The 27,115-nt window shown below is 50.4% G+C and overlaps 2 protein-coding genes across 4 annotated transcripts in view; one reads left to right on the forward strand and one right to left on the reverse strand.

The window, feature by feature from the left end:
* Positions 1-27,115, reverse strand: part of ARHGAP26 (Rho GTPase activating protein 26) — a 128,535-nt gene that overhangs the window by 66,273 nt on the left and 35,147 nt on the right. For all 3 annotated transcript variants that reach the window (XM_069869453.1, XM_069869452.1, XM_069869454.1), the window contains exons 11-14: positions 22,698-22,776; positions 8,687-8,723; positions 2,021-2,086; positions 1,432-1,506 (exon numbers count right to left, since the gene is read on the reverse strand). In XM_069869453.1, coding sequence (XP_069725554.1) covers positions 1,432-1,506; positions 2,021-2,086; positions 8,687-8,723; positions 22,698-22,776 — 257 coding nt within the window. The remainder of the gene's footprint in view (positions 1-1,431; positions 1,507-2,020; positions 2,087-8,686; positions 8,724-22,697; positions 22,777-27,115) is intronic.
* PDLIM4 (PDZ and LIM domain 4) overlaps positions 1-27,115 on the forward strand; it is a 445,004-nt gene that overhangs the window by 16,234 nt on the left and 401,655 nt on the right. The gene's annotated exons all lie outside the window — the stretch shown is intronic.

Raw genomic sequence — 27,115 nt, forward strand, 5'->3', positions numbered from 1 at the left:
ATCGGTGGGCAGCAATGCTCTTTAACCCATGCTCTAATGCAACAGTCCCAAAAGTGTGTGCCACGAGACAGCCCTGGTTATCTGCTGTACCAGGTGGCAAGCAAGACATGTTCACGCGCCCCACAACCTGTGCCAAACTTCTACTAATAAAAGAGAGTCAGCCACCAGCTCTTGTGACTGCAATGAACTTTCCAAAGGCCACATCAAAACAGTTGCAGAGCAGTCCCCTTGCGTCAGGCTCTGATTTAGAGCCTTACCCTTCTGTTTCCTCGTTATCCCCGGACTATCAAGTCTGCATAGGTCAACGCTGACAACTCTAACAGCCACCATGGGCTTTGCTCAGAGAACATTTAACAGTGGGAAAAGAAGGAGGAATTAGAAGAGAAGGAAAGATGTTGAAAGTGAAACTCAACAGATTACAACTTTTTACAAGGAGAAATACATGAAGAAAGGAGCCCGGGCTTTTTGTGAAGGCAAGGAAAAGGAAGTCACATTGCAAAGGAATGACAGTAAGTGAATGGGAAGAGGAAGAAGACCTCAAATGCCACTTGTTTCCCTCAGAAAGAAGCAAACACATACTGCTTTGCATGGCTACAGGGTGACGGAAGCCCAAAACCACTGACAAGGAAGCTCTCCAGGAAAAGTCAGCTGAAGCAGTCCCAGTCCTACCCTGCACCAGGAACAACTACCAGCTCACCAATAACCACGAGACCTGTTTGCTCCTACACGTTTCGAGGCTCAAGTGAGGCCCATGGGAACACTGGTTCAGGGCACTTAGAGCAAACACCACAGCCTCCTTCTTGCCACCACATCAGCTCAGAGGTACGAGAGGTTTCTGAGGGCTGCAGGGCAGCTGCTCAGGGTGGCCAGTGTTCAAGGAGCCCACAATGTCAACACCAAGCTCTGTTGTGGTATGAGCCAACACCTTCTCTCCTCCCAAGCACCCAGAACCGCAGGACCCAATGCCTCAGGCATAAGGGAAACACACACTTGAAAGGCCATCACACAACCATGTTAGAACAGGCACAAGAAGGTCCAAGGGGAATGTAGGAGCCACAAGCAGCATGCAACACACAAAAGAAAATAATTAAGTATTCTAGGAACAACGTAGCAGGTACGAGATTACAAACCAAAGCTTTCAGCTATTTCTTTGAAGATTTTAGTCTGCATTTGGGAAGGCTGCCAAACCTCATAGTGCACGTGAGCAGGACACCAGTGACTGCACCAGAAGATCTTTTAAAGCCATGTCCTATGCAAGTCCTACCTTAAGAACCTGCCAGTGGTGCCCTGGGACCTCCGGCCTCTAACAGCATGTGGTCCTAAGAGCACATTCACCACAATTAGGTAGCCTGGCAAGAACCTCCATTCTCAGCTGGCAAGACTTCAAAGCAGCACGATATCTGTGCTCTTAACAAAATGCAAGATACTCACCCATTAATATGCTCAACAGCTTTTGAACTCTGGAGTTTACTCCAACGATTCGGTACAGTCCTTGCTCGTTGATCCCTAGGAAGGATAAAAACCTTATTAGAACGTCAAAAGAGCTACTAACATCGCTTTCAATTCTTTGGCTTCTCTAATAACAAAAACAATTAAACCCCTTTGCCAACTACATAGAAAAATACAGAAAAGGGCAAAATTTAGTTTTGATGGAATCTAGATGCCAACAAGATAACCTGTGTATAAACAGAGTTTTAGGGAAAGGAATGAAGCATAGATCTATTTGTTGCCCCACACGAGAGGGGATGCTTTGCAGTGCTGCCGCACAAAGGGATGCTCAGATGCAGTCCCCAGCTTTGCCCCTTCCCCTGCCTTGCATGTCCAGCGGGTTATTTCCTAATTCTGCCCCTGCAAACACATCTCTCAGCAAAAGCATCTTTGTGTACAACAGGCAGGAGCTGCCATGGGTCTCCAAGGGTTAACGAATCACTTCTGTTCATGGAAAGAGCAGGTAAGCCAGTGCTCCACTGCGAGACACTGGCCATCCCCCAAGCCAAGACCATCTGGAGAACCGCTCTACCTCTTGTTTCGACAGCGTGTATGCATTTCTTGATAATGCTGAAGCCGATACTATCCAACTGGGCAGCTGAAAGGGAAGAGAAGAGAGAAGCAATAAACACCTAGCAGAGGGATGGCTTCATGCCGAGCCCTGCGCCCGCCCTGCAGCCAGCGCTGACAGTCTCATTCTCAGCCACGCCGCGCCACCGCTCCAACGAGGGGGAGGAGGGAGATAAATTAGGTGTTCGTGGCAGAAAGGCACAAGTACAGTAGCTTGCACCAGGTGTAACCCAGGCGAGCACAGAACATTAATCTGTCATTGCAGCCTCCGCAGCCCTCGGAACCGGCATCTCCCACGCTCATGAGCGGCACAGCCCCGGGCTCTGTCAGAGATTTACATCCACAGTCAAAGGAGTAATTAAGGATGAAGGTGAGAGAACCTGAAGAGACCTTTGCCTTTGACAACAGGTTGCTTGGGGAAAAAAGGAATGATGTTTTTATATTTTCATATATCATATTTTTCTTAAGCAGAAAGAGGGGAGATCGAGGTGAGATCTTAGGGAGAAATGTTTTCCTGTGAGGATTGGGAGGCCCTGGCCCAGGTTTCCCAGAGCAGTGGTGGCTGCCCCATCCCTGGAGGGGTCCAAGGCAAGGCCAGGTTGGATGGGGCTTGGAGCCCCTGATCCAGTGGGAGGTGCCAGTGCCCATGGCAGGGGTTGAAACTGGATGGGCTTTGAGGTCCCCTTCCAACCCAAACCGTTCCAGGATTCTGAGATGCATATTTTTTACACAACAAAACCTTGAAAACGCCACATGAGGCAGCTTGCCTGGCGAGTCCCAGGGGCACAGAGGTGGAAACATAACAAAGAGGAGAGAGCTGACAGCACATGGCAGTGGAAGACCAACAGGGACTGAGAGATGGGAACAAATTTCAGGTCAAGCCTCTCTCCAAAGCATCTCTTGTGCCCAGCAGGATGGATCTGTCCCTGAGGAGCCAGGCAGCACCAGCCCTGGCACCCACAGCTACCTGCACCCTGCCCACACCACACTTGAGGCAGACACTCCCGCCCCAGTGGCAAAACAATATTGTCTCAAACACTGCTCATCACACCCCCTTTAGCCTCACTCTGCACAGTTCAAGCACAGCCTCTTCTTTTTTTAGCACAAATGAAATATTTATTTGGTGCAAATGAGGATGTCCTGAAGGCAGCTAACTCTGCCCAAGAGTAAGACTTAAAACATTTGTGTTAATGGAATGTAGACCTGTGTTAGCTCAGGCTGTCGCAGGTTCCCACACAGAATTTCAAGGAATTACTAATATGCAGATCCAAGTATCTGCTGGAAGAACCTATGGCCAGGTGGGAAACAGCCCACAGACAGCTATTTGTAAAGGAAAATTACTTCCTCCTTTTATAAAGGTTTGGAAAACTTTCATATGGCAGAAGCCCCACAGAGAAGGGTGCAGAGACACCCCAGGCCCAGGGCTGGGATGAGCATCCTGGGCTGTGTGGCAAGAGACACAAAACTGCATTTTGCAGAGAGCACAGCAGGAAGGGATCCGAGCGCAAGGTTGGCAGTGACCTCACAGCAAGGCATGGGTAATGTCACTTCTGCGTGTTCCCCCTGTTCACATCACTTATTCAAACACAGATTCACTGCTGGTGCACACTAAGCTGCCAGCTCACTGCCTGCCTGTGGCTTGCACGGTGCAGTCCCTTCCTAATCCCTTGGTTTGAGTTCTCTGCTGGTGGTGGTTCTGGTGGGATGAATGGCACAAGAACCCGAAAACAGTCAAACAGTAAAACAGCTCTATTATGTTTTCCTAGGCAAGCACACTGGTGTCCTGAGCCAACATAAGCACACGGGTTGCTGGATGCCTCTGCCATAGGATGTGCGAATACGCAGAAGCTCCAGGGCCCTTTGCTAGGCACCCGGAGAGTTCTTCAGCACCGCTCCCAACCGCTCGCCAAGCACAGATGCAGCATAAAATCACTGCACCACCAATCAGAGTGGAGCAGCCTACCGTACTGCTGATCACTGATAGACACAAGCACAAGGGTGCCTGAGTAACAAGAAACCATAGTGCAGAAACCCTTTTGTACAGGCAAACCCGGTTCACCAGCCCTTACAAGCCTGATCTTTTGGTACACCCTGCACAGCACTGTCCAGCCAACAGGGATCACAATTCCAGGCTCTCTGCCGTGAACTTTAAACACCAACCCCTTCCATAACCCATCAGTTTTCCCTCAGGCCCTCGCACGTTTGAACTTGAGCAGAAGACACCCACACTGTGTGCCTTGCCCCTGCAGAGCCCACCACTCCACAGGGTCAGGACTGTGCTCAGCACCAGCAGGGGTAAGAAACAGGAGCAGCCTTTCTGGATGGAAGTGACCAAGCATAATCCTCCCAAGTAGATGAATAAGCTCTTCCACTCGCTGCTGAGCTCTGGATAAGGAAAGGTCGGGGATTTATTTGCAGTAGTTATATCCAGAAATAATATCTGATTAAATATCCAAAGCGCCTTTATTCATCCTTAAATTTAACTTTTAATGAGCATTGGAAAAGCTTGATTTCCCCTCTTGCAGAAGCAGCTTCTCTTTATCTCATCCATTTACCCAATGACTTAGTTCAGCTACAGCACGGATCAAAGTTGGATTTGTATCTATTGCTGTCCTGGTCCTCACACTTGCACCATTCGCTCCAGCAGCAAAGTGATCTGCAGCCCTGAGCCTTGCTTCAACACCTTAGACCCCACTTCAGTTCTGTTTGAAGACGTTAAGAAGAGAGGAGAAAGAAAGGAGCAAGCACTGGCCTCTCGGGGCTGGAGCCTGCAACGCTCACGCCCTTGGGAAATGCAGGGTGTGTGGTGCCAGCAGCATCGGACAGAGGGTGCCTGGCTGGTTGCAGCCCCATCCTCATCCTCGCTCTCCTCCATGCCTTGAGAGCAGGATCAGCACAGGGAAATGGGTCAGCAAGATTAAAACATGGGCGGTCCATCAAATCCCCATCAGAAGCAGCATGTGCCTCGGTTCATGCATCCCAACCTGTCACGGGGTAAAGCCCACAGCCCTGCCTCCTCCTATTCCCCCTCCCTTGAGCTCCCATTCCCCAGGGGAAAGACGTAAAACACCATGCAGGCCAAGACAGGCTCTTCAAACAAGAGCAGCACTTTGACACCCAATTGAGATGCAGCATTCTGTGCTCTAGCAGAGAAAGATCTCACATCAGCAAAGGCGATACGCATCTCCTGTATTACAGCGGTTGCACACACAACACACTTATCTGACCTTCGCATCACATCGTATTTCCAGGGCTACTGAGCTGGTCTCATCCTGTTCTATTTTTGCCTAGCAGATTATTTCTATTTAATCTATTAATTCCTTTCCTTTATGCTGATATGGCATAGTAAAGCATCGGTAAGGGGGCAAGATGACTGAATCAGCTCTGCTCAGGCAACCTTGCTGACTCCAGCTGTGTGTGTTGGTCATGGCACTGCAAGGTCAAAGCCAGCTCTTCTGTGTGCCCCACCAAGCACTCCTGTGCAGTGAAGAGCTACCAGGGTTGTTGTTACAAACTCTCTCAAAGTCTTTATGGTACTGAGAGCCACAGAGAAAGGGAGAAATCAAGCAGAGACCAGACAGAAATGAGGTGACAAGCCTTATATCAAGTCTCAGACTACCAGTGAGCTGCCAAGATTGAGAAATGAAGGTTGCTGGAAGGGTCAAGCCACCCAGAGCAGCAGATGGGGCAGTCAAAGGACTCAAGGGCAGCAAAGAGTACATGGAAACAAAGACAGTTTTTGATGGGGTCCTGAATAATAGGGAAGCAAGTAGGTTTAGTAAAAGGAGAGGGAAACGGAGGAGGAGGAGAGGAGGAGGAGGAGGAGGAGGAGGAGGAGGAGGAGGAGGAGGAGGAGGAGGAGGAGGAGGAGGAGGAGGAGGAGGAGGAGGAGGAGGAGGAGGAGGAGGAGGAGGAGGAGGAGGAGGAGGAGGAGGAGGAGGAGGAGGAGGAGGAGGAGGAGGAGGAGGAGGAGGAGGAGGAGGAGGAGGAGGAGGAGGAGGAGGAGGAGGAGGAGGAGGAGGAGGAGGAGGAGGAGGAGGAGGAGGAGGAGGAGGAGGAGGAGGAGGAGGAGGAGGAGGAGGAGGAGGAGGAGCAATGTAAGCATAGCTGGTGAGGCAAGCAGTTCATGGCAGACAAGATTTTAATGAGGGCTAAAGCAGACTCAGATGTCAGAATACACCAGCGGCAGCCCCAGCCAGAGGCCTGTGTGAAAATAATCACCACCAGACGGCCCAGGAGTGCTGCTACGTAAGCAGCCCTGATGCGCTCCTCAAAGCGGAGACGGAGGGTTGACAGAGCAGAAAAGGAGGATTGTGCTCATCTTTAAGATGGACAATCAAAATGGAAGACAGGGAACTTCGCCAAAGTTTGATTAAACCCCAGCTTTGTACTCGTCTGGAAAAAACGTGCAGGGAAAAACTTGGCACTTGGTGCCTTTGTCAAAGTCTCGCTGTGCTTTGCCAGACCCTAGGCTGTTTCAGAGAAGCACGACCGACGCGTGGGCTGCAGTCACCACCAGCACTACAAACAAACAAACAACTTTCCAAAGCCGCACAGGCAGCCCAGTGCCGGGCTGGGAACCGACACAGGAGGCAACCGCGAGAGCTGCCCCCAGCCTGGGGACAAAGCGGTTTCCTCCTCAAAGCCACCAGCCTCCAGCCCGCCCCACATGGGCATCCAGCTAGGGGTCTGCTGGGGAGGTGATGCGCCTGCGTACTGTGGCCAAAGAGCAGCAGCAGATCCGCTCGACCCATTCCAGGCAGTGGGAACGTGGGCAGCGCGTCCTGCTGGGCTGCACCACAGGGCCACATCCCACCAGCTCAGTGCCTGACTGAGACATTCCCTTCCAATACATACACCCATCTCAGATGAAGCCCAGGAAAACAAACCATTTCCACACCAGCAGCGGCCACCGCAGCCCCGCACTGCCTCAGCCTGGTCCTGCCCACTCCTCTGCCAACACGGGCCCTCGCTGAGGCTGTGCTCAATAGCCAAGCAGTGAAGAGCCTGGGTGGAGAACCATCACCCAGACAACCCTCACCCAAGGACACCCTAAAGAGGCACCTAAGAGACCTGACCTGGGATCCGTTGCAAGCTTAGCAGCCAAAGACCGGGATTAGACAACACAAATAACCTCTGGAAAGCCATGGACACACTTTACTCGAGCTCTTACCACCTCTAAAGAGCTGCTGTTCATCTGCAGAATGACTCCAGCGTAAGTCACACCCCCACGAGGGTTTCTGGCTGACAGCACGTAAGATGGGAAGGTTTGACAAGCGCTTCTTTCAGAAGCGGCAATTACCTCACCAATTGCTTCACCAATCCTTCCTCCCACCCCCATCCTGAGTGCTTTCCCTGCTTTTGCATCAGCCCTCAACAAAGTTTAGAAAATGGTTATTTTAAGACGTTTCTTGAGCCAAATCACCACGTACTGTCCTGACGGAGCCAGAGGTGGGAACACGCAGAGCGGCGACAGCTCATGGGTGGCCAGGACAGAGTTGAGCAAGTCTTGTTATCTGTGCCTCACAAACCTCATTTTGCCCCTCTGTATAAAGGAGAAAACATGCTCTACAGAGACTTCATATCCAGCTGGGGCAGGAGGCACAGCACTTAACTCCATGAGGATCAGCTGGGTTGCACAAAGTCAAGAGGAGGGCAGGCAGGATAAGGTGGAGGTGCAGCTGGTGACATCAGCACCACCAGGGAAGGGAGAAGCTGCATCAGAGAAAGCAGAGAGGAGGAATAAACTGGTTTGTGCAAGGGCTGAACAGGGGTGCAAGGAACATTATCTGCAAATTATACCTCTTATTGTGAGAAAAATGCTTCTACTCAAGATGAAAACACCCTGTCTGAGCCAGCACAAAATGAAATATTTGCTAACAGTTAACCCGGGCTGGGCTCCCGCGTGACCCATGACTCTGAGGGAAGGAGGAAAGGAATCAGAGGTTGCAGTACTGCAGTTATGACAATTCAAACCTGCTGGGAAATGGCTCAAATAAAGGATTTGAAACACAGGATGTAAAAGCCAGGACCAGGTGCAACTGTTCTTCTAGGAAGACAGACAAGAGCTTTCTTGACTCAAGTTTTCAATTGTCCCAAGTACAATCAAAACAGTTGTGGGCTTTTTTTTTATTTTTAAGGGCTCTTGTTGAAAATCCTGATTAGGCAGGGCCTCCTTTCTCCTCATTTTGCTCCAATTCCCCTTCGGAAAAGGCACATTCACTCTCCACATTCTGGTTCAGAAAGGAGAGCTGGTTAGTCCAAGATGCCACCTGCACGAGTCGACTCTGCTAAGTGAGAGAAGCCTGTCCCATCAGCACCCTCCGCTGTGGCCTGGGGATAGCAGCCTCTGGGTGGGCAGGAGGGGAAGCACCCCAGAGTGCCAAGGGAATGGCTTAGCACAGCTCTCCACGGCCTCAAGTCCCACCAGGAATTTTCTGCACCAGCTCCCTGCTGGGTGCTGCATCCAGCTTCTCCTTGGAGTCACCCTGTGGTCTCCATGCCAGGCCCTGCAGCCCCGGCCCAGGGAGGCACAGCACAGCCCAGTGTCATCCCAGCTCAGCCCCTCCTGCTGACCCACCAAATTCCACCCATCACACAGGACTCTGGCTTGAAAGGAAATACTTACTGCCTTCACTCTGGTTATCCTTGTTCGAGTTGTAGACCTGGAAAACAGAAGAAGAAAGTCGTATGAAGACCCTGGGACTGCTGACATGTCTGCTGTCACCCCAACTGGTGTCTGCTGTCAGCAGGATCTGCTCTGACCTCCCCCAGCAGCGAGGTCCCCAAAGACCCCACAGTCTTCTGCATCCAAAACACCAGGTGGTAACAGTTGGATTAAAATAACAACTAGGACTCCTCTTAAAACAAGAGGGTGCAAATAAGATGGACTAGGTGAAAGCAGAAACTAAGGGGGCTTTTAAATAAAACAAAGGTAGCCATTCCTCTCCTCTAGGCTCTTCTCAAAGGTGCGCATAAAGGATATAAACCTAGAGCAAAGCAGACAATTCCTTCTACATCTTGGGGCTTCACAGTAACATCTGGTAGGTGAAACTCAGGCAAGAAGTAGGAAGCCACCTTCACTCACAAGCACCTACAGCCTGAATGAGTAGGTCAGGCAAAGAGTAAGAGAGGAAAAGAAACGTCATAAATTTAGAGAGGACCTGAAAGCCAGAACAATGAGGCAACAGAGCCTCAACAGAGCCACCCTCTGCAGCCACGACTGCAGCTTCATCCCAGGATGCTCCTGGCTTCAGATACCAGTGTTTTCCTCCTGTCCCGGCCGCTACAGCTTGGTTACTGCAGATTAAATTAATGTTCCAGTGGATACAATAAAAAGGGAGGAAACAATGGCAGAAGGCTTTAATAGGTGTTTGAGGGCAATTTAAAAGCCTCGCCTAATAAAAACTGCGGCTGTAAGAAGATCAGCCTTCAGAGTGTATTTCTCTAGCCCAACAGAGTAAAACATTTTAAAATAACCCTTCATCAACCCAGAGCCCCAACAGAAACACGCGCATCCGGAGCTCCGTCGGCATCACAACTGGAGCTGAGCACGGCCACATCCATCCAGGCAGGAAAACAGGGCTACAAAGCCAGCAGTGTGCACACCCTTCCTCTGCTGCGAACAAAGCTGGGAGCCCCCTTCCACGGGGAGCAAGGCGCGGGGTCTGATTTGATCATGTTACCTCCAGAAATAGCACACAGGGAAGGAAAGTTTCCAAAGGCAATGTTGATAGCAACACACAGGGCAGCAACAGCCAACACATCTCTGCAACTAGGCAGGCGAGCGTTTCTCAGCCTTTCCCACCATGGGTTCCCAGTTAATGACATTAACACCAAGGACAGACATTCAGAAGCTTCCTTTGGGTGCGAGGGTCTGTCCCTGCTCTTGGGATTTCCCCCAGGAGCTCCAGCAGAAGCACGAGCCTGGGAAGCTGACAGTATAATGTCCTCAAATGATCAGTGCCAGCAGCAGCCAGGCACGCACAGTGCTGATCACAGCAGAACCTGCCACTGCGCTCACCCTGGCTGCCCCAACACCATCCCAGTGTTGAACCACAGAGTGGTGCGGGAAGGAACATCCAGTTCCACCCCCTGGCATGGGCAGGGACACCTCCCACTGGATCAGGGGCTCCAAGCCCCATCCAACCTGGCCTTGAACCCCTCCAGGGATGAGGCAGCCACCGCTTCCCTGGGCAGCCTGGGCCTCCCCATCCTCATCATGAAGAATTTCTTCCAAACGTTCCCATCATCCATGCCCAAAAACTCACTAATAGGCTACGTGTCACAAGCCACACGACCACTAGGCCACTTAAACGGATGCCTTCCTCAGCCTTCATCCAAACACAGGCTATTCCTGTGCCCTCCTGCCCACCACCAGGGTGCCAACCTTGCAGGGAGCCACCAAAGCTGCAGCTCCACAGACACTGCCTTGGTGGAAAAGCAGATGTAAGGCAGCTCTCGCCCCGCACTCCAGCACGGGCAGCGAGCTGAGGGAAGGAATTCAGCATTAAAGAATGAAAGGAACCTGTTCAATTGTCTTCTGCAGGTTTATCTGAAACGGAATGAGACCTGTGTCCCTTGCTACCATCAACCACAAGGTCTCACCTGCACTGGCACCAGCTGGAGGGCAGCAGGATAGCTTGTCTCAGCTCTGCCACCCAGGTCACATTCAGGAAGGCACAAATCCAACAACGTAGCTCAAAACCAGGGATTCGGGCAGAGACTGAGCCCTTCACGCTACTTTCCGCTCATCCTGGAACGTTTCCCAAAGAGGATGTTTCTTTCCTCTCCCCCTCCCAGGGCACCCAGCTACGCAGCACAAGACAATGCAGAGATTTCTTTTTGCAGGAGAAAAACTATCATCCCACATCTGGAAACTGGGGGATGATTCAGCAGCAAAAAGAGCTGTAGTCAGCAAGTGAGTTTTCCTCCAGGAACAGTGTTCACATCAAGAAAATACAGTAAGTGAAAAGAGGGAAGGAAATCATCAGCGGGCTCCTCAGCAGTAGCAGCCCTGGCCATGAAGTCAGCTTTCCCTAAAGTGGTTTTTCTCTCCAGGTTCACTACAGGGACTCGCTGAAAGGACCAGGGAGAGACAGCTTGGGGTAACTCTTATTCAAAAGTTTGTAGCCACGTGGCCCTTCCTTGGGATCACATGCCAACTCCAAGCCCCGCGCTCTGCCCCAGCTCACTCCAGACACACAGGTTAACACTACACACACAATAAAAGGTAATTGGAAAGCAAGGCTGTGAGAGTTGAGTCACCCTGGTCCCAAGAGGTCCACCCAATCCCCCTGCTCCATCCCAGGCTGCAGTCCCAGCCTGGCCACTGCCCTTGCAGAGCGCACACCACCTCCTGCACTCAGGACACCAAAATGCTTTTCATTTCTTCTGGGTCAGTCGCTCTGACACCTGATGTGCTCCTGGCACAGATCCGCTATCTGCTGCCCTTTTGCCAGCTGGCTCCTCTGCTAAAGGACCCGTCACACAGCTCCAGTTAGGGTGCAGAGCTCACCAGCCACGGGGAAAATGTGCCTGCCTGCATGTTCGCTCTTCCAGTTTGGTTATGTGAAACAATAGAGAGGTTGTCAATCATCAGAGACTGCTCCTTAAAAAAGAGGAAAGGACTGACAAGGAAACACGATATGCTTGAGCCATTAATTGCGAAGCATGCACACAGGGAAGAGGAAATTTCAGGCAGAGGTCAACTATGTGACCATGAAAAAAGGAGATACTGTCATCCTACATCCTACACTTTTATCCACCATCAGTGTGCTAAGCCATTAGCACCACTCTATAGCGCCGAGGTTTTAACCAAGCCCCAATTCTGAAATATCATTTCCTTTTCCAAGAAAAACATCACTTTTAAAGATAAATCGTTTTCCTATAGCACCTCAGGCCTTTTGAACAGAGAGATTTTTTAGGATAAGAGAGAGTTGCCAAGTTTGGTGAAAGGTTTGCTGTCTAAGGGGTCCAAGAGCGATGCTCCTCCAGTGCCTCTGAGGCCACTCTCTGCCCCACTGTCAAACATGAGCCCTTCCCGCAGCCCGACCCGGCTGGCCTGGCCCGCACGGACCACTCGGGGTCTTGGCCCAGTGAAGGTCATGCCTGCCCAGCTTCGCTTTACCCGCACTAATATTCCACTCTTTCCAAATGAGTCTTGAAAATATGCAGGGCTTAAAGCACAGGGAGGAATTTAAGATGAAGCCTCAAATGCAAGCACGCACAGCACCCGGGACGGAGCCGGGTGATGAACCATCACAGCAAATGGGTGTTTGTACGCACACACCATTTTCCTGCTGTTAACACGGTCTGGGGAAAACAGACCTAAACCCGGAAAGCTTCTCATGAAGTAAAAAGCTTCTCTCACTTTTCAGTATTAGTCACTGGTGAAGGGTAGGAAAGTTGAGAGAAGAAAGCATTTGCTGAGAGAGGATGAGCCCATGTCCCACAGACTGTGTGTGGGAGCAGGCTCAGATACAAAACTCTCAGGATTGGGGCTAATGACTAACCTTGAGATAAATCCTGACCCTGCAGCACCCCAGTCATCCCAATATCATGCTCTCGCTAATTGTTCCCATTTGATTGTATCTTCAGAGCTAAAATAGCTTTACTAAGAAAATTCAGAAGCAATAGATATTGAAAAAATACCTGATAACTGGTACAAAACTTGTAGACCTTGACACCTTGAGTGTAGTTTTCTACATTCACAGCATAGACAGTCAAACACCCTGAGCAAAACCTTTTGTTGTGGAAGCCACTGCTGCTTAATTTCTGAAGAATCACTGCTATCTCAAAACAAGAGCATTAAAACCTATTATTGAACAATTCTCAGACTCACCTGTACCAATCCAGAAGCATAAACTTCTTCCAACCTGGTCCTAACTAAAACGCATGAAGAGCAATTGGAAATGTGGGTTGTTTGGGGTGAAACTGGATTGTGGGAAAAGAAAAAAGAAGTAGCTGGTGTTTGGAAGGGGAACTAAGAAAAGATGATGTTGAATAATTTGATATTTATTTCCTCATGTCAGGGTTCACACTGCCTGCCTGTGATGTCCATTAACCTCCCCAATAAATTAACTATGTTTTCATTGGGCAACTGCATGCATGCCCACACCCTTTCCATGAAGGCTCTACACCTCAGATACCAAGTAGTTTTTAATTCAGAAACAGCCCAGCCCAAGCTGCATCCCTTGGAGGCTGCAGTGTTCAACACAGTTCCCAAAATCTTTCAGGTTCCAACACCAGCATGAAACTCTGCCTGAACGGCTACAGTCTAGAGGCAAGAATCGTCCAGCTCCACAGAGCTGGCGGTGACTGACCAAAAGCCTTAACCAGCAACCCTGGCTTGCAGGCACAGAGGAACTGCCGCTTGAGAAGAAACCCATTCCAGTCACCTAGTCCTTGCTCTAGCATGGAAGCTTCCAACTTTTACTCCCCTTAAGGCCAGAGTTTCCACCCGGACTAAACCTCCTGGCAAAACAGGCCGGCGCTGCCAGATTCCCTTGGTTTCCCTGAGGAGCACGGTGTTTGTAGAGCCCTGAGCAATAGGAGGAAACGCTGCAGTGTTATGCAATTTCCTTCTGATTCATACTCAGAAACCCTCAGAACAACCACGAACGAATTTTTCAACTTTCAGCTCAGAAGATGCACAAACCAAAAAGAGTATAAATAGAAATCATTATATTCCATCAGAATTAGTAGTCCAAGTTGCCTGCCAGCCCAGGACAGGTTGTGAAGACAAGGGGAGGAGGTGGACAGATGTGTTACGTGGGTGTTCTGCAATCTCTGTAAACGCAATGGGAAAATGGGGTGAAAGCCAGCAAGTAGCACAGAGCCCCTCCACTCAGATTGACCCAGAGGGCGCTGGGCGGGTGGCGCCTGCAGCACCCTGCACACTGGGAAGCTGCAAAACAGCGGCTGCATGAGGGCTCACTTAGCCCAGCAGCAGGAGCTGCTCTGGGACTCTTACACATCCCTCTTCTTATCTGTTCAACTGCCCTACACTGGGGACAATGGAAGATCGGCTGGGAACAAATCTTTTTCTCACCTGAACATCAATAATGCCCCTGATCCCTTCCTGCAGTCCAGATCCTGAAGTTCCCAGTCCTTTCAAAGCACAACAGAAACTGAAACGCATCAAGAACAGGCCTGGAGAATTTGTTTCCAATGCTGTACAAAGACCTGGAAGCCTGGGAGTCAGCAAGGAAAAGGTTTATGGAAACTATCTTGCAATGCCTGGACAAAAGTCTTTTTAGGATGATGGTGCACAGAGAGGCCCAAAAGGATTAACTCTCACACTCAGTCCTAGCTTTGGCAGAAGACAAACCCCACTCTGATAAACGGCAGGGGCTGTAAATGATGACAAACAGGTTTTGAATGGAGATTTTGCACAACTCCAAGTGACTTCATGAGAGCAAAACGTGAAAAAATGAATTATTGAGCACATTCAGTCTAAAAGATGCTATGGCATTGCTTTGTTTCCACTGCTTTTACCATCAAATACTCCATTATTTCCACAGCAATTCAAGAGAAAAATAAAGTGAAAAAACAGCATTTTCAAGCCTAATTTTAGCATATGCGGTGGCACATTTTCTCTGTGATGAATATAAGGACTCACCTCCTCACTTCCTTAGAGAGCTGTCAGATACAAGCACTTTTAGGGACTTCTGAGACAGGCCAGTCTGTGGGTTACCCTCTTCTAGCCAGGCATGTTAGCGCTCGCTTTTTGTTTTCATGGGCCTGTTACTGCATTTCTGTCTTTTCCATGTTGTTGCCAGAAATGGACTTCACGAAGACAGGCAACCTACCCTCCTCCTCACCTCCCCTCACTCAGTCACACAGACCACAAGCACCTTTCATAGAATCATGGAACAGTTTGGGCTGGAAGGGATCTCAAAGCCCCTCCAGTTCCACTCCTGCCATGGCCAGGGACACCTCCCACTGGATCCACGTGCTCCAAGCCCCATCCAGCCTGGCCTCGAACACCTCCAGAGATGGGCATCCTGTCCCCTGCAGCAACAGGGAAGGGGGAAAGGGAAGGGAATTAAAAAGGAAGAAAGATATAAAACAAAGGGCAAGATCGGCACAGGTCCATACCACGCAGGGCAGGATCCTCTGCACCTGACGCCCCAGCAAGCTTGGCACACGGCTGCAGAGCTGCTATGCCGGGACGCGATCCAGCAGCAGGATGCCAGTAAAGCACAGCGCAGGAAGGCTCATGTACAAAAAAGCAAATTTCCTTGTTAAAAGCAGGACACCTGGCAACCTAGATGAAATCAGCCCTTGTTTCTGGCTCTGCCTTATCAACTCTGCTCTATTTTTGTCAGAGAGCCAGGTTTTCATACTATAAGCAGGATCTTCAGAGCTAGACTACACTGTGTTGTGGCTAGAAATAACCTTCCTTGCTCTCTGAGCCAGAGTGATATAGATAGGAGCAAGATCTTTCCCAGCCCATATCCCTGCAAACCTCCCTGCAGGGGGAGGGGAGGAAAAAATATGCCTTGCTTCCCAAGTGAAAGACTTGGCAGGGCAGCAGAAACCCGCTGCGAAATGCTGGTTTATGTCATTCAAACGAGGGCTGTTCATTTGGAAGAGGGTGGCCCAGGGTCCCTGGCAGCTCACTCCTTCCTTCCTTCCTTCCCTCCCAACCTACTGTTCAGTGCTGAACTAATGCATTGCAGCCAGAGCCACCTCCTGCTTCCCTGTCTCCCTCTCCCTCTCCTTCCTTCCAACATAAATTTCATCTCGGTGCTTCCACTGATGCCTGAGCCTGATTAAGAGAAAAAAAAATATCTATCAGAAGTGGAGCTTCTGGGGGCTTGAATCCTCCACACAGGTCTTGCTCTTCTGCCACTGTGAGCTGAACTAAATGATGGTTCTAATTAAAAACAACCCCACGTTTATTACAAGTGCAGGCATTCCCAAGAGCCTCCGGAGCCGAAGCCACCCGGGCTGCCCGCCAGCCATCTGGAGTGCTGAGCTCAGCGCAGTTACACAACCCACCGCACTTGTCACCCAGGGAAAAACCACCTGGGCCAAGGGAAAAAAAATCACCTTGGTCAAACTATGGACCTGCCGTGCCTATATGTTAAAAGAAGATCAAGCAGCAGAGAGTCTGGAAGGAAAACTCAGTGGGTAGGCAGGGGCAATGGGGAACAGAGCACGCTAGATACACAGCAGCCTCTCGAATAATGTAACTAAAGGTCAACTAGCTTAGAAAAACACATTTTTGGAATCACTGAAGTGCTTAAACTTTCAGAGAGCAGCATTTCTAAGCCAGTCCAGCAGAGCAGATATGTTCAGATCACTCAAGCGGCTGATAAAAAGCGAAAACTTCTACCAGTTTAACAGCTTCCCGTAAGTTTTCTAGGATGCTTGAGCAACAGCTCGCACATCCTCCTCCGCCAACTCTCTGCGCTGGAGCCCAGCCAGCTTCTCACTCTCCCTCTCTCCTGCAAGCACACACGCCCTTCCTCCTTTCAACATCTCCTGATGAACAAGGAGTCTGAACGCATCAAAACCAACCTAATTTTAAATGACAGTGTCATCTTTCTTTTTAAAATAACCGTAACACAGCCATGCCTCACGCTGTGAAGAGTTTTTCCTCTGCCCAGTTGCCCCGCACGGGGCCTGCTGGGAACAACAAACCCAAGGTGGGATGGGAGAGAGACCAGAAATCAGGTGATTAAAATGTGTGGAGTTTCGAAGGACAGACTTTATTCTGAGGCTACAGCTAAGAAGAAAAAAGCCGAGGTCATGGACCGTAGCAGGACAGTAGATCACTGTTTAAAATGAAATGCAAGCATCAATAAAGGGGGAAATAAAGAAAGAGGCTAGTTTTGCAACTGATTGTACAATGAACCATCTACTTTAATTTTTAATTTAGAGTGGAAAAAAGCACTCTAATAGTCTACTCAAATTGTCAGAGAAGTTTGTCCTACTAACACGGTGCTGTTCCCACACTTCTTGAATTGCCTGCTCTAATAATTCTAAGCAGAGGTGATGTAAGAGCAGAGCGAAAAGGAAAGCAAACATACTCTCTCTGGCCTTTCATTCCAGCTGAGCGCTCTGTGCCTCCCTGCAGAGGCTGCCAGCACAGCTGGGCAGATGTGCCTGGAGGGTGGGCAGCCAAGCTCATACCAAAGCTGTATAATGAAATCACTTGATGCAACCACTCCACAACCTTTCCTGAAGCTGTTTTGCCTGTTTGGGCCCAGACTCACAAGCAAGTCCCCACACGTCGTCAGCTCATCGATCCTGTTCCACACGTGCTGCGCTCGGCGTCAGCACACTTCGATTCCAGCCCCACTAACCATCTTTCCCCAGGGACTCAGAACCAACAACTTCTCCCAAGGGGAGAGCAAAACCCAGCTCGTGTCATGGATCCAGCCATCCTCGTCTCCAAGTAAAGCCCATTCGTGCAGCCCAGAGCACAACGCAGAGAGCTGTGGCAAAGCTGGCTGCAGCAGAGGCCACATTAAAGAAATGACGAGGCATTCATGCGTGAGAGACAAACACCAGAGACGAGCCGCTGCTCTGCTCCTGCGTGACCCCGGTGACAGAGATAGAAGAAAGAGAGAAGGTCACAAACTTGCTGGGAGTGGGCGGCATAGCACTTTCAGGTGTGTAAAGGCAGCCCAGAGGGCTCTCTTCCCTTTTTAAGATCATCTAGAATGGTTCCCTTGGTACTTTTCTCTTTATGACCCAAAGACCTGCTTAAGCAAACGATGAGAATCTGTCAGCCTGCAGCAGCAGTGACTCCAGCTGGGTAAGCATCAACCACTGCAGCGGCATTGGCTGGAACCATAAATAAAGGCCTGAAGTCAAGGCTTAGGACTGGCTTAAGTGCTTTAGAAACAAAATAAAAGCTTATAAACTCAACAAAAATCACTGCTATTACATGCTTAAAATAGGTTGGCAAAACAGGACAGGGAGAAGACGGGAACAACGCTAAGAGCACAAGATGCAAAAGCCAACGTGGAACACGACAGACGAGCGTTCAGTCAAAAGCTGAGCATCCTCTTCCACCACCCTGTCCCCTGAAAGGACCTTTCTGGCAGAAATCTCAAACTATGGGACACAAAAGCCAAGCAGGAGTCCCACCGGGGCAGGTTTTGCCGCTGGCCGGGCAGCGGGGCTCGCCGTGGCAGCCGGACCTTTCCCCAGGCAGCAGTGCCGCTCGCGCGGTGCCAGCGCTCCCAGGCGGGCGAGACTGCTGCTCCGGTTCATGGGAAGTTCACTGGGTTGTCTGGGTCAGGGAGCAGATTAGAGGCAAAGAGAAAAAGCAAACAATAGAAACATCAAGATTTAGGAGGGACAGAGGGGGAGAAGATTTTTCTGTTCAGTAAAGAGAGACAGGGAGATGGAGAAGCAGCAACTGGAATGGGTCAGGTCCTGGAAATCGGAACAGAAAGAACTTGTCAGACAGGACAAAGGCCATGAAAAAGCTGAAAGACAAAACACATGCAAATAACCACCTTCCTCTGAAAGGCTCACAGGCACACGGCTGTGGGACCAAGCAGTGAAACCATCAGTGTGGAGCAGGCTGTGAGGAAGGATACTGGAGAGACAGACCCAGACCGAGCACCAGGAGAGCAAACGCGATCATCACTCTGACATCTCGCCCACAGGCAAAGATACAAAGAGAAAACAGCCCAAGGCCACCATCTGTGGCCAAAGCTGTTCTAGGGGAAGGCTTTCCTAATAACTCTCTGTTCTCAGTGACTCCAGTTCACAGCCAGCACCCCCAAAGAAAAGTGCTGCTGACTTCATTGCTAAGGGGAGCGGCTGCTCCCCACACCCTGCCTGGTGCCAGCACAAACGCTGCATCCTGAGCACAAATTGCTGGCCCCGTCTCCATCAAAGAGGGGTTTTCAAGCTCTGCTGGAAACATTCTGCTGCAGAGGTAATGACTGCAATACCAAAACCAGTGCAGAAGAAGTAAGTGACCCCTGAGGAGTCAGAGCTGAAATGAATTAGAATGATAAAGCAGACCTGCAGGTTCCAGAGAGTCCTGGCACAACAGGAAGGTTGGGGAGGTGCACGGCTGGTGCCCATCCATCCCCCCGCAGCAGCGCGGATGCTGGGACTCGGGTCCTTCAAGTTAATTTATTTTTTTGAATGAGCCAAAATTACAGGAATGCCGAGGTTGAAAGCCCTGGAATGAGTTCAAAAGACATCATTTCCACTGGGAAATTAATCTCTCACCATTTGGTATAATTAGACAAGGAAAATGAAAAACAATTTCAGAAAGAATTCCCAGAAGCAATATCCAGGGAGGAGGCGGAGGCAGGGGTGCTGCGCATTGGACAGGAATGCAAGGCTGGGCTGCGTTGTTACGCTGGGGTTTGCTACAGAAACACACCACGAGGCTTCCCAAGGAGCAAGGCAGAGCGAGCTCCAGCACCGGCGCACAGCTGGCAGCGCGGCCAAGGGGAGGCAGCTCCAGAAGCATCTCCCGGCACGCTGCACTGTGGGGCAGCATCCCACTGCCACGAGGCTCCGAGCTGCACAGCCAGAGCTGTCGAAGGGAGGAACCGCTGGAGACTATGAGGGTGGAAACACCACACGGAAGGGGCCCGTGCCGCTGTGCTGCTGGCTATTTCCCTCGTGTTCCTCTCCTACAACCAAATCAAGCAGCACCAGGGGCCAGCTCTGAGGAGGGTGAAGTCCCCACCACAGCACAGACCCTGACCTCCCCCCAGGACACCCCAGTCACAAACCAGAGTGACACGGGATGGTGGCAGCGGTCACCATGGAATGCCGAGCCCCATGGCACACCTGGAGGCCATAGAGAGGGGAAGAAGGGAGAAGCCAAGGGACCTCACACTTTTTGAAGGTCTGTGCTCACCTCCTCTAGTTAAACCATGAGTAAACCCTGCCTGCTCCCAGAATTATCAGTTCCTCCTTTTGGGGCAGCAGCAGAAGAAAGACAGGAACAGAGGAGGAAAACAGCTCCAGTTTTAGGCTGTGCCAGGTTTTGGGGACAAAACTGGGAAGTGAGTGCTCCCCAGCCACTGCAGCACAAACCAGGGCACAAGTGCAATGAGGGGGCTGGTCTCAGCTTGCCACCTAGTGGAGAGCAGCCACGAAGGCTCCCCCCAGGGTCTCGCTCTATTTTGTGCTGCCTAGGGCACAGGGGGACAAGGAGATAGATGAGCTCAGCTCTTGCTCCCATGCAGATGAGGGATGAGGAGGTTGAGCCTAAGCTCTGCTCCTACTCCCTCAGAGATGGAGTTCGAAGAGGTGATCCCAAGTTCTGCTCTTCTTCCCATACATATGAGGGATGAGGAGGCTGAGTCTGAGCTCCAATCCTGCTCCTACAGAGATGAAGGACAAGGAGGTTGAGCCCGAGCTCCGCTTCTACAGAGATAAGGAAGAAGAACATGATCCCAAGTTATGTTGCTGTTCCCACAAAGACGGGGCAGATGTAGACTAAACGTATGGAGGAATTTCTTCATGATGAGAGTGGTGAGGCACGGGAACAGGTCGCTCAGGGAAGTTGTGGCTGCCCCATCCCTGGAGGGGTTCAAGGCCGTATACATTCATAAACTGTATCACAAGGAGAGAAACCATAGGAGTATACAAACAAAACCCAATGCAATTGCTCTGTTATGGAGTCAGTATTTTCCCCTATTTCCAGCCTCTGTAATAAAGAGGAAAAACCCAAAGTCAACACAGGGTTTGTAGCCAAATGACAAGTGGTAAGAGTTAACAGCCTGATGATAGCTATCTGGAGACTGTGTTGACTGTAACATATATAATAAATCTCAGCAAGTTGTGACAAATGTCTTGGCTAACGCAGCCTGCATTCTATGTTTAGACCTTACTAAAATGTAATACAACATTTGGTTTTACTTTTTCAATTTTAATTAAGAAACAAACTTCAGTCTACTTTAATCCCCCCTAGCCTGAATTTGCACATGGAATTACTGACCCCGCTGTGCCAATCTTTCCCACACTCAATGTTGAAATCAAAGGAACCAGGCATTCTTTCCAGTAGGGTTTCTTTGGTTACAGAAATATAGTCAAAGCATATAATGGATATTTCTAGGAGTCCAAAGAATCATAGAATCAGTAGGTAAGAGTAGGTAGCATCCCACACCCTGGCATCACAAAATAAGAACCCAAAAAGAACAGACCAACCATTCCACAACTGATGAATTGAGAAGGACAGCTGAGGACAAGGCGCTACCTCGCCTCTCAACATGCACCATCTATATCAGTAAGACGCCTTTGGGATCTACTTCCATACAACCTTCATTCCCATGGTTCCCCCACCACACCTGGAAGGCCAGGTTTGAACGCCACTGGCATTTCAGTGCCATGAGGTGATGCATTAACGCGCAGCAACAACGCTTGACGTGCTGGATGAGCAGGGTACCCAAAGCTGATGGGCGCGATAGGGAGGAACAGAAACACCCAGGCAGCTGCAGGAAGAGCTGTGTGTGTCTTTGAAGGAGTTCGCATAACCAGATTCTGAAACTGGATAATCCAGGCAGCCCGGCACTAGTTTCTTCACAGCACCTTTCACAGGCAGCAAGCACACGGAGTCTCTGGCTGCACTCCGGCACGCCGAGCCTGACAGCCCGGCTCTGCTGTTGTGCCACATCCCAATAACACCAGCAGGTCACCATGCAGCTGGATGACAGAATTCACGCAGCACCCATTGCAGGTGACTGGATTCGCATCCTTGCCACAGCAGTTCCCAGGGGAGGCAAGGGGGTAGGAAGGAGGTGAGCAGGTGCAAGGGGGACAAGGCCCGATTCCAACTAGGAGCAAGAGTACACATTTTGTTCCTGAAGAAACTGAAAATCCTAAGATCACGGAATGGTTTGGGTTGGAAGGGACCTCAAAGCCCATTCAGTTCCACCCCTGCTCCCCACCTGGGGTCTGCTGCGACTGCCAGAGCCTCACTCAAGCCTGGACAAGCACAGAGACCCACAGTTTAGTCTCGCTCTGCTGCGTTTGCCACGCTGAAACTGGGGAGGACCCGCACCAGCACTGCTCCGAGGACACCCAGTCAGGAGCAGCCACAGCTCTCCCAGCTTAGCAGTGAAGTTCACATATGCATTAAAAAATACCAAAACGAACAGTTCCGATTTTTCTGAAAGCCACTGTAATCCCTTCCCGAGGTGAGGAAGCCCGTGCAGTTTTGGCACAGCAGGAGCAAACCCAGCAGCAAGGAGCCTGTCGCTGAGTACAAAGAACAGGGACAGCGGTCCTTTGCTGACATGAAATCTGCAGTTCTCAAGACCCAGAAAGACCTGCCACATGAGTTGCAGGACTCAAAAAGCCCTGGAAATCTTCAGTGTATTTTCTTCCACTGCTCTTTTTGCCACGTTTTCCTTTCAGCACAGCACAGTAGCATGTTTGTGCCGGCCAAGCCTACCCTCCTCCTTTCCACCGCACCTTCAAGCAATCCAAGCACAGGAGATACAGTATTACCTCAAATATTTAACCAAGGGATTAAACTATTCTCTTGGCAGAAGGTGCGACCTGCCCCACAGATACAGCTCTCGCACCGGCTGGCAGGCGCTGCGTGACAGCCTGCTTCGCAGCGAACAATCTGCCCTGGGCTATGAAAAGCTCTCCGCAATTTTCTCCGATGCTTTTTTGCTAATATTTCTGCTCACCGGTTCCCGGCCGTCCATCGCCTCCATCCACAGCCTGCGGTCCTCTTCTGAAAGTGCCTGCATAGTGATCACACCAGGCCTGTGGAGATAAAGACGACACCATAAATAAACTGTAGGATGGAAAACAAAGATGACAAAGATAAATTTTCCATGAGAGAGAGATAAAAAGAGGAAAACCTTCATCCTAGCCCAGCCTGTCCTCTCTAGGGATGTCCCTGAAGGTCCTAATCGAGACCAGCATATGAGCAGAGGATATCACCAATGATAGACACACCTTTTCAGAGGTTTCAGTGTAAGAGAGCTGGACACCAAATTCTTCCCCTGGCTTTCAGCCAGGTAACTCACCTGCATTTGGCCTAAGCAGAGCAGGAGAGGGAAAGGAAGGCAACCGAGTAAGCAGGAGGCTCACACATTCCAGCCCATCAGGTCCCACCTCCACCCCAAGCTCGTGGCAGGGGACCTCTTGCTGTGTGAAGACTTTAACCCCAACACACTCACACCAGCATGGCTGTGCTACTTCCCTTGACCATGCCATATCTTGATGTTCTATGCAGTAATAGCAGGACCATCACCCTAGTTTGCATGCCCCCAGCCCCAAGGTGCTCGCTCCTGCGCCGGCTGGTCCCACCGAGCCCTACCAGCCCCTCGCCACCACACTCACACCAGCCCTTGAGCTGTAAATCCAGCCTCTAAAAAATAACTCTGTGTGTGCTTACTTATTTTAATGAGAAGGTGAAAGAATAGGCCCAAGTGCCTGCAAACAAAGCCCAGGGAGCCAGGGGACAACCTCCACCATTCCTAAGTCCACTCCTGGACTGCCCTTTCCATACGAGGCGTTAAATCACAGAATCACCAGGTTGGAAAAGACCCCCAGGATCATTGAGTCCAACCATTCCTATCAACCACTAAACCATGCCCCTCAGCACGTCATCCACCTGTCCCTTAAACCCCTCCAGGGATAGTGACTCAATCCCCTCCCTGGGCAGCCTCTGCCAGTGCCCAATGACCCTTTCTGTGAAAATTTTTTTTCTGATGTCCAGCCTGAAAATCGTAATTGTCTAGCTCTGATAAGCATGATGGCCCAGGTCAGGATGTGTGGGTGAGGTGGCTGGGATCTATTCTGTTTGTTTGGTCTGGTCATCCTGCTTCCTCATGGGCTATTTTCAGACATGTGAGCAGAGCGCGGCAGCTATTTCTGCCAGAGGAGAGCGGGCAGAGCCCTGGCAATGCGGGAGATGCAGGCACGGCCAGAGCACTGCCCAGCTCGGGGGGTTATCAGTGCTCTCTCTGCAGCAATGCTTGTGGGGTTTCATCCATTGCAATCCAACAGCAGAGAACCTCTGACACGGCTCTTCCCAGCCACAGCAAAGCACAGCAGCTCCAGAAAGGCAGCGGAGAGCCAGGATCTCTGGGCTGCCATGGCATAAGGAGGGAAAGAGAGACTTAACTGTGTTTTAAACTGTGTTTAGCTGCCAAGTGCCTACAGACCACGTACAGCAGAGCACGTAGGCTCTTTTCAGTACTAAATCCTCAGGAACTGATAAGGCCTGGGAAGACAGGCGATTTCTGTAATTCACATCAGCCATCCAGGAGGAGACTGAGTTGCAACAACATTCTGCAGAAGTCCTTTAGTCCTTGATAAGCGCTGATCTCTGTTAGAAAAGAAAACATGAACAGGGGCTCTCATAACGGTGGGTTTGGCCCATCTTTTGTTGCTCCTGTGGTAGGTATGAGCACAGAGCAAATGATTAACCCTTGTCCCCAGCTCCACTCCTTGACCAACCCACCCCCCAGTTGGCTTTTGGCACACACATGGCAGCTCTGCCCTGTTTTGCCAGCAGAAGCCGTGCATTCAGGCTTGCGACAAGCCTGGGTCCCAGTAAACCAGACATAATGTGTTTGATCTCTGCTAATCCCATTGGTGAGTCAGGCAGTATTCACCAGCTTAGTGGTTTGGAAGTTTACTCGTCTCAAAGGGAAGAGGAAAACACTTCACCATTGCCCCATTTGAGAATGAAAATGTTCAACATCCAGTGCCAAATTCTTTCAACACACTGAACAAAGCTCCTCAATGCAGAGACAAAGCGATTCAAGAGTCCCTGGTAGCTGAGGAGCTGCAGTGGCACTGGCTATGGGCTGAAAGCAAATCCATTGCCAATGGCAGGAGAAGGCTTTTCCTCAGACAACCCCAGGTTTCAGCTGCACCGCTGTCAGCTGAGGCTTAAGTCTGAGTTTGGGGCAAGCTGCTGCTAAAGGCAGAAAGCCCTGGAAGGGCTCTAGCTCAACCAGGGAGCCATGGGAAAAGTAAATATGGGGATTTCTGTCTCTTTAGCAGAGTCGTTAAAACAAAGCCCTTTAAATTGTTCATTTGTGTTAAACTCCACATTGGACTCCCAGCCAAGCCGGCGAGGTCCTAGGGAAACAATACTGGTATCTGGCATGCCAGGTTCCTGCAGGCACAGGGCAAAAAGGTGATAAGGTGAAAGTGTTTGCTCTGCCTTTGAGCAGATAACACCTCTTCAGGCTTCACTTCAAAGTGAAACTTATTCAACAGCATGAGGGGAAGAGCTGTGAAACTGAATTAAAACCCTATTTACATTGCAAATAGCTCAGCACTTCCTCCCACAGCCTTCACTTGCCAAGGTATCCATCCCACCGCGTTCCTCAGCAGAACAGTCTTCCTGGTTGTGATCCCTTTAAAAGGCGCCCCACACATTGCACCTCATTCATGACTTATTTGGACGATGCCTACGGGCTACAACGTGCGTAATAGGTAGGATGGCTGGCACTGAACAGCATCCTACAAACACTATCACCACGCCGCCGTGGCTGGCTGCAGCCAGCCTCACCTCCATGGGGTTTCCTTGAAGATCAACAGCTTCCAAAAGCACGCTCGTTGGATTACGGATATCTCAATTATTCCGTGTAGAGCCTGAGACAGGGAAGGTCCTTCTCTGCCTTCCTTTCCCAAGAGATAAACACAAGGAGTCTGTCTCTGTGCCCTCACCTTGCACACACGACCCTGACCACTGATGCTTCTCTAGGTTCTGCTGTTGGGCAGCCCACATCCCCTCCCACGCCGACATGGCACACGCAGACACCCGCCGGCTCTGCCCCACTGGGTCTGCCCACCTGAGACCCCCGCAGCAGGACACCCTCCTGGGACTGACATCTAAGACACAAACATCAACCATGTAGAAAATGAGGGGAAAGGACTTGCTGGTTCCTGCTGCATCACACATTTCACCCTCCATGCACCAAACCCCTCTGCCTTCTTCTGGGATGGAAGGGGGGAAGGGGACATTGTGTGATCAGCAGGAACCCATTTCTAAACTAAGTGGATGCGGATGCTTAAGATCAGAGTAGAACGTGGCAAGCACTTTGCAAGAAAGTATATTTTCAATATGCCGCAATCTAAAAACTACAGAGATTTTTCCACACCAGACCACACAGGAAATTTGAATTTTCTCAATATCTCAGCTTTTGTGAAAAACAGCCCAGTTTTAAGGAGCTATGACTAAGCAGGCAGAGAAAATGAGAAAGTCCAATAGCTTTTCCTTCTACCAGAAAAACAAACAAATTATGAAAGCAATAGGAGCAGATAAGAACTTTCAACTCCTGTAGCAGCTTATCACACCGAGACAATCTAAACTGCTGAATGAAAAACCTAAGGGCAGAGCAATAACAGGGTTTCGAGGAGTGAGGTTGAGCACATTGAGAAGTTTTCAATCCTGGCTGGAGCAGAGCAGCATCCCCACGGGCTGCGGGGACCTTTCCCTGAAGGGGTTCAAAAAGCATATAATTCAGGTTTGGTAGGCACCGTGAGGCTGGGCTGACAGTTGGACTGGAGGAGCTTAGAGGTCTCTTCCAACTATAATGATTTCATGATCCCATGCTTCTACAACCTCAGGCAGGAACCCCGGTCACAGGGCGCTGGTTCAGGCACCAGCAGCCAAACGTGGCCCCAAAATGAAGATGAGAAAAGACATCAATAATTGGGAAGACTTTGTTCCTGAATTCAGAAAGTCTCAGTTGTCCATATAAAGTGTAAAGCACCAGTAGCACCACCACTGCCAGCACGTTCTGCAGGGCAGGAGCCTCCATGGGTCTGTGGCCACCAAGGGAGGAAGGAAGGAGCTTCATTTGCTCGCTGCCAGCCCGCCTGTGAAAACCCCACAAATTGGTTTGTTGAAAAGGTCACTGGAAAGGCGACACCAGCAGAGGAACAAGTACAGGTTGTATTGCACGTGCTGTCCAAGGCACCAGCAAGAGTGACAGTAGTGCAGGGACAGGACAAGGGGAGCAGTTTGAAGTTGAAAGAGGGGAGATTCAGACGAGATTTTATGTAGAAACATTTTCCTTTGAGGGTGGCGAGGCCCTGGCCCAGGTTGCCCACAGAAGTCCTGGCTGCCCCATCC

The sequence above is a fragment of the Phaenicophaeus curvirostris genome, chromosome 15 (assembly GCF_032191515.1).
Source record: "Phaenicophaeus curvirostris isolate KB17595 chromosome 15, BPBGC_Pcur_1.0, whole genome shotgun sequence".
Lineage (NCBI taxonomy): Eukaryota > Metazoa > Chordata > Aves > Cuculiformes > Cuculidae > Phaenicophaeus > Phaenicophaeus curvirostris.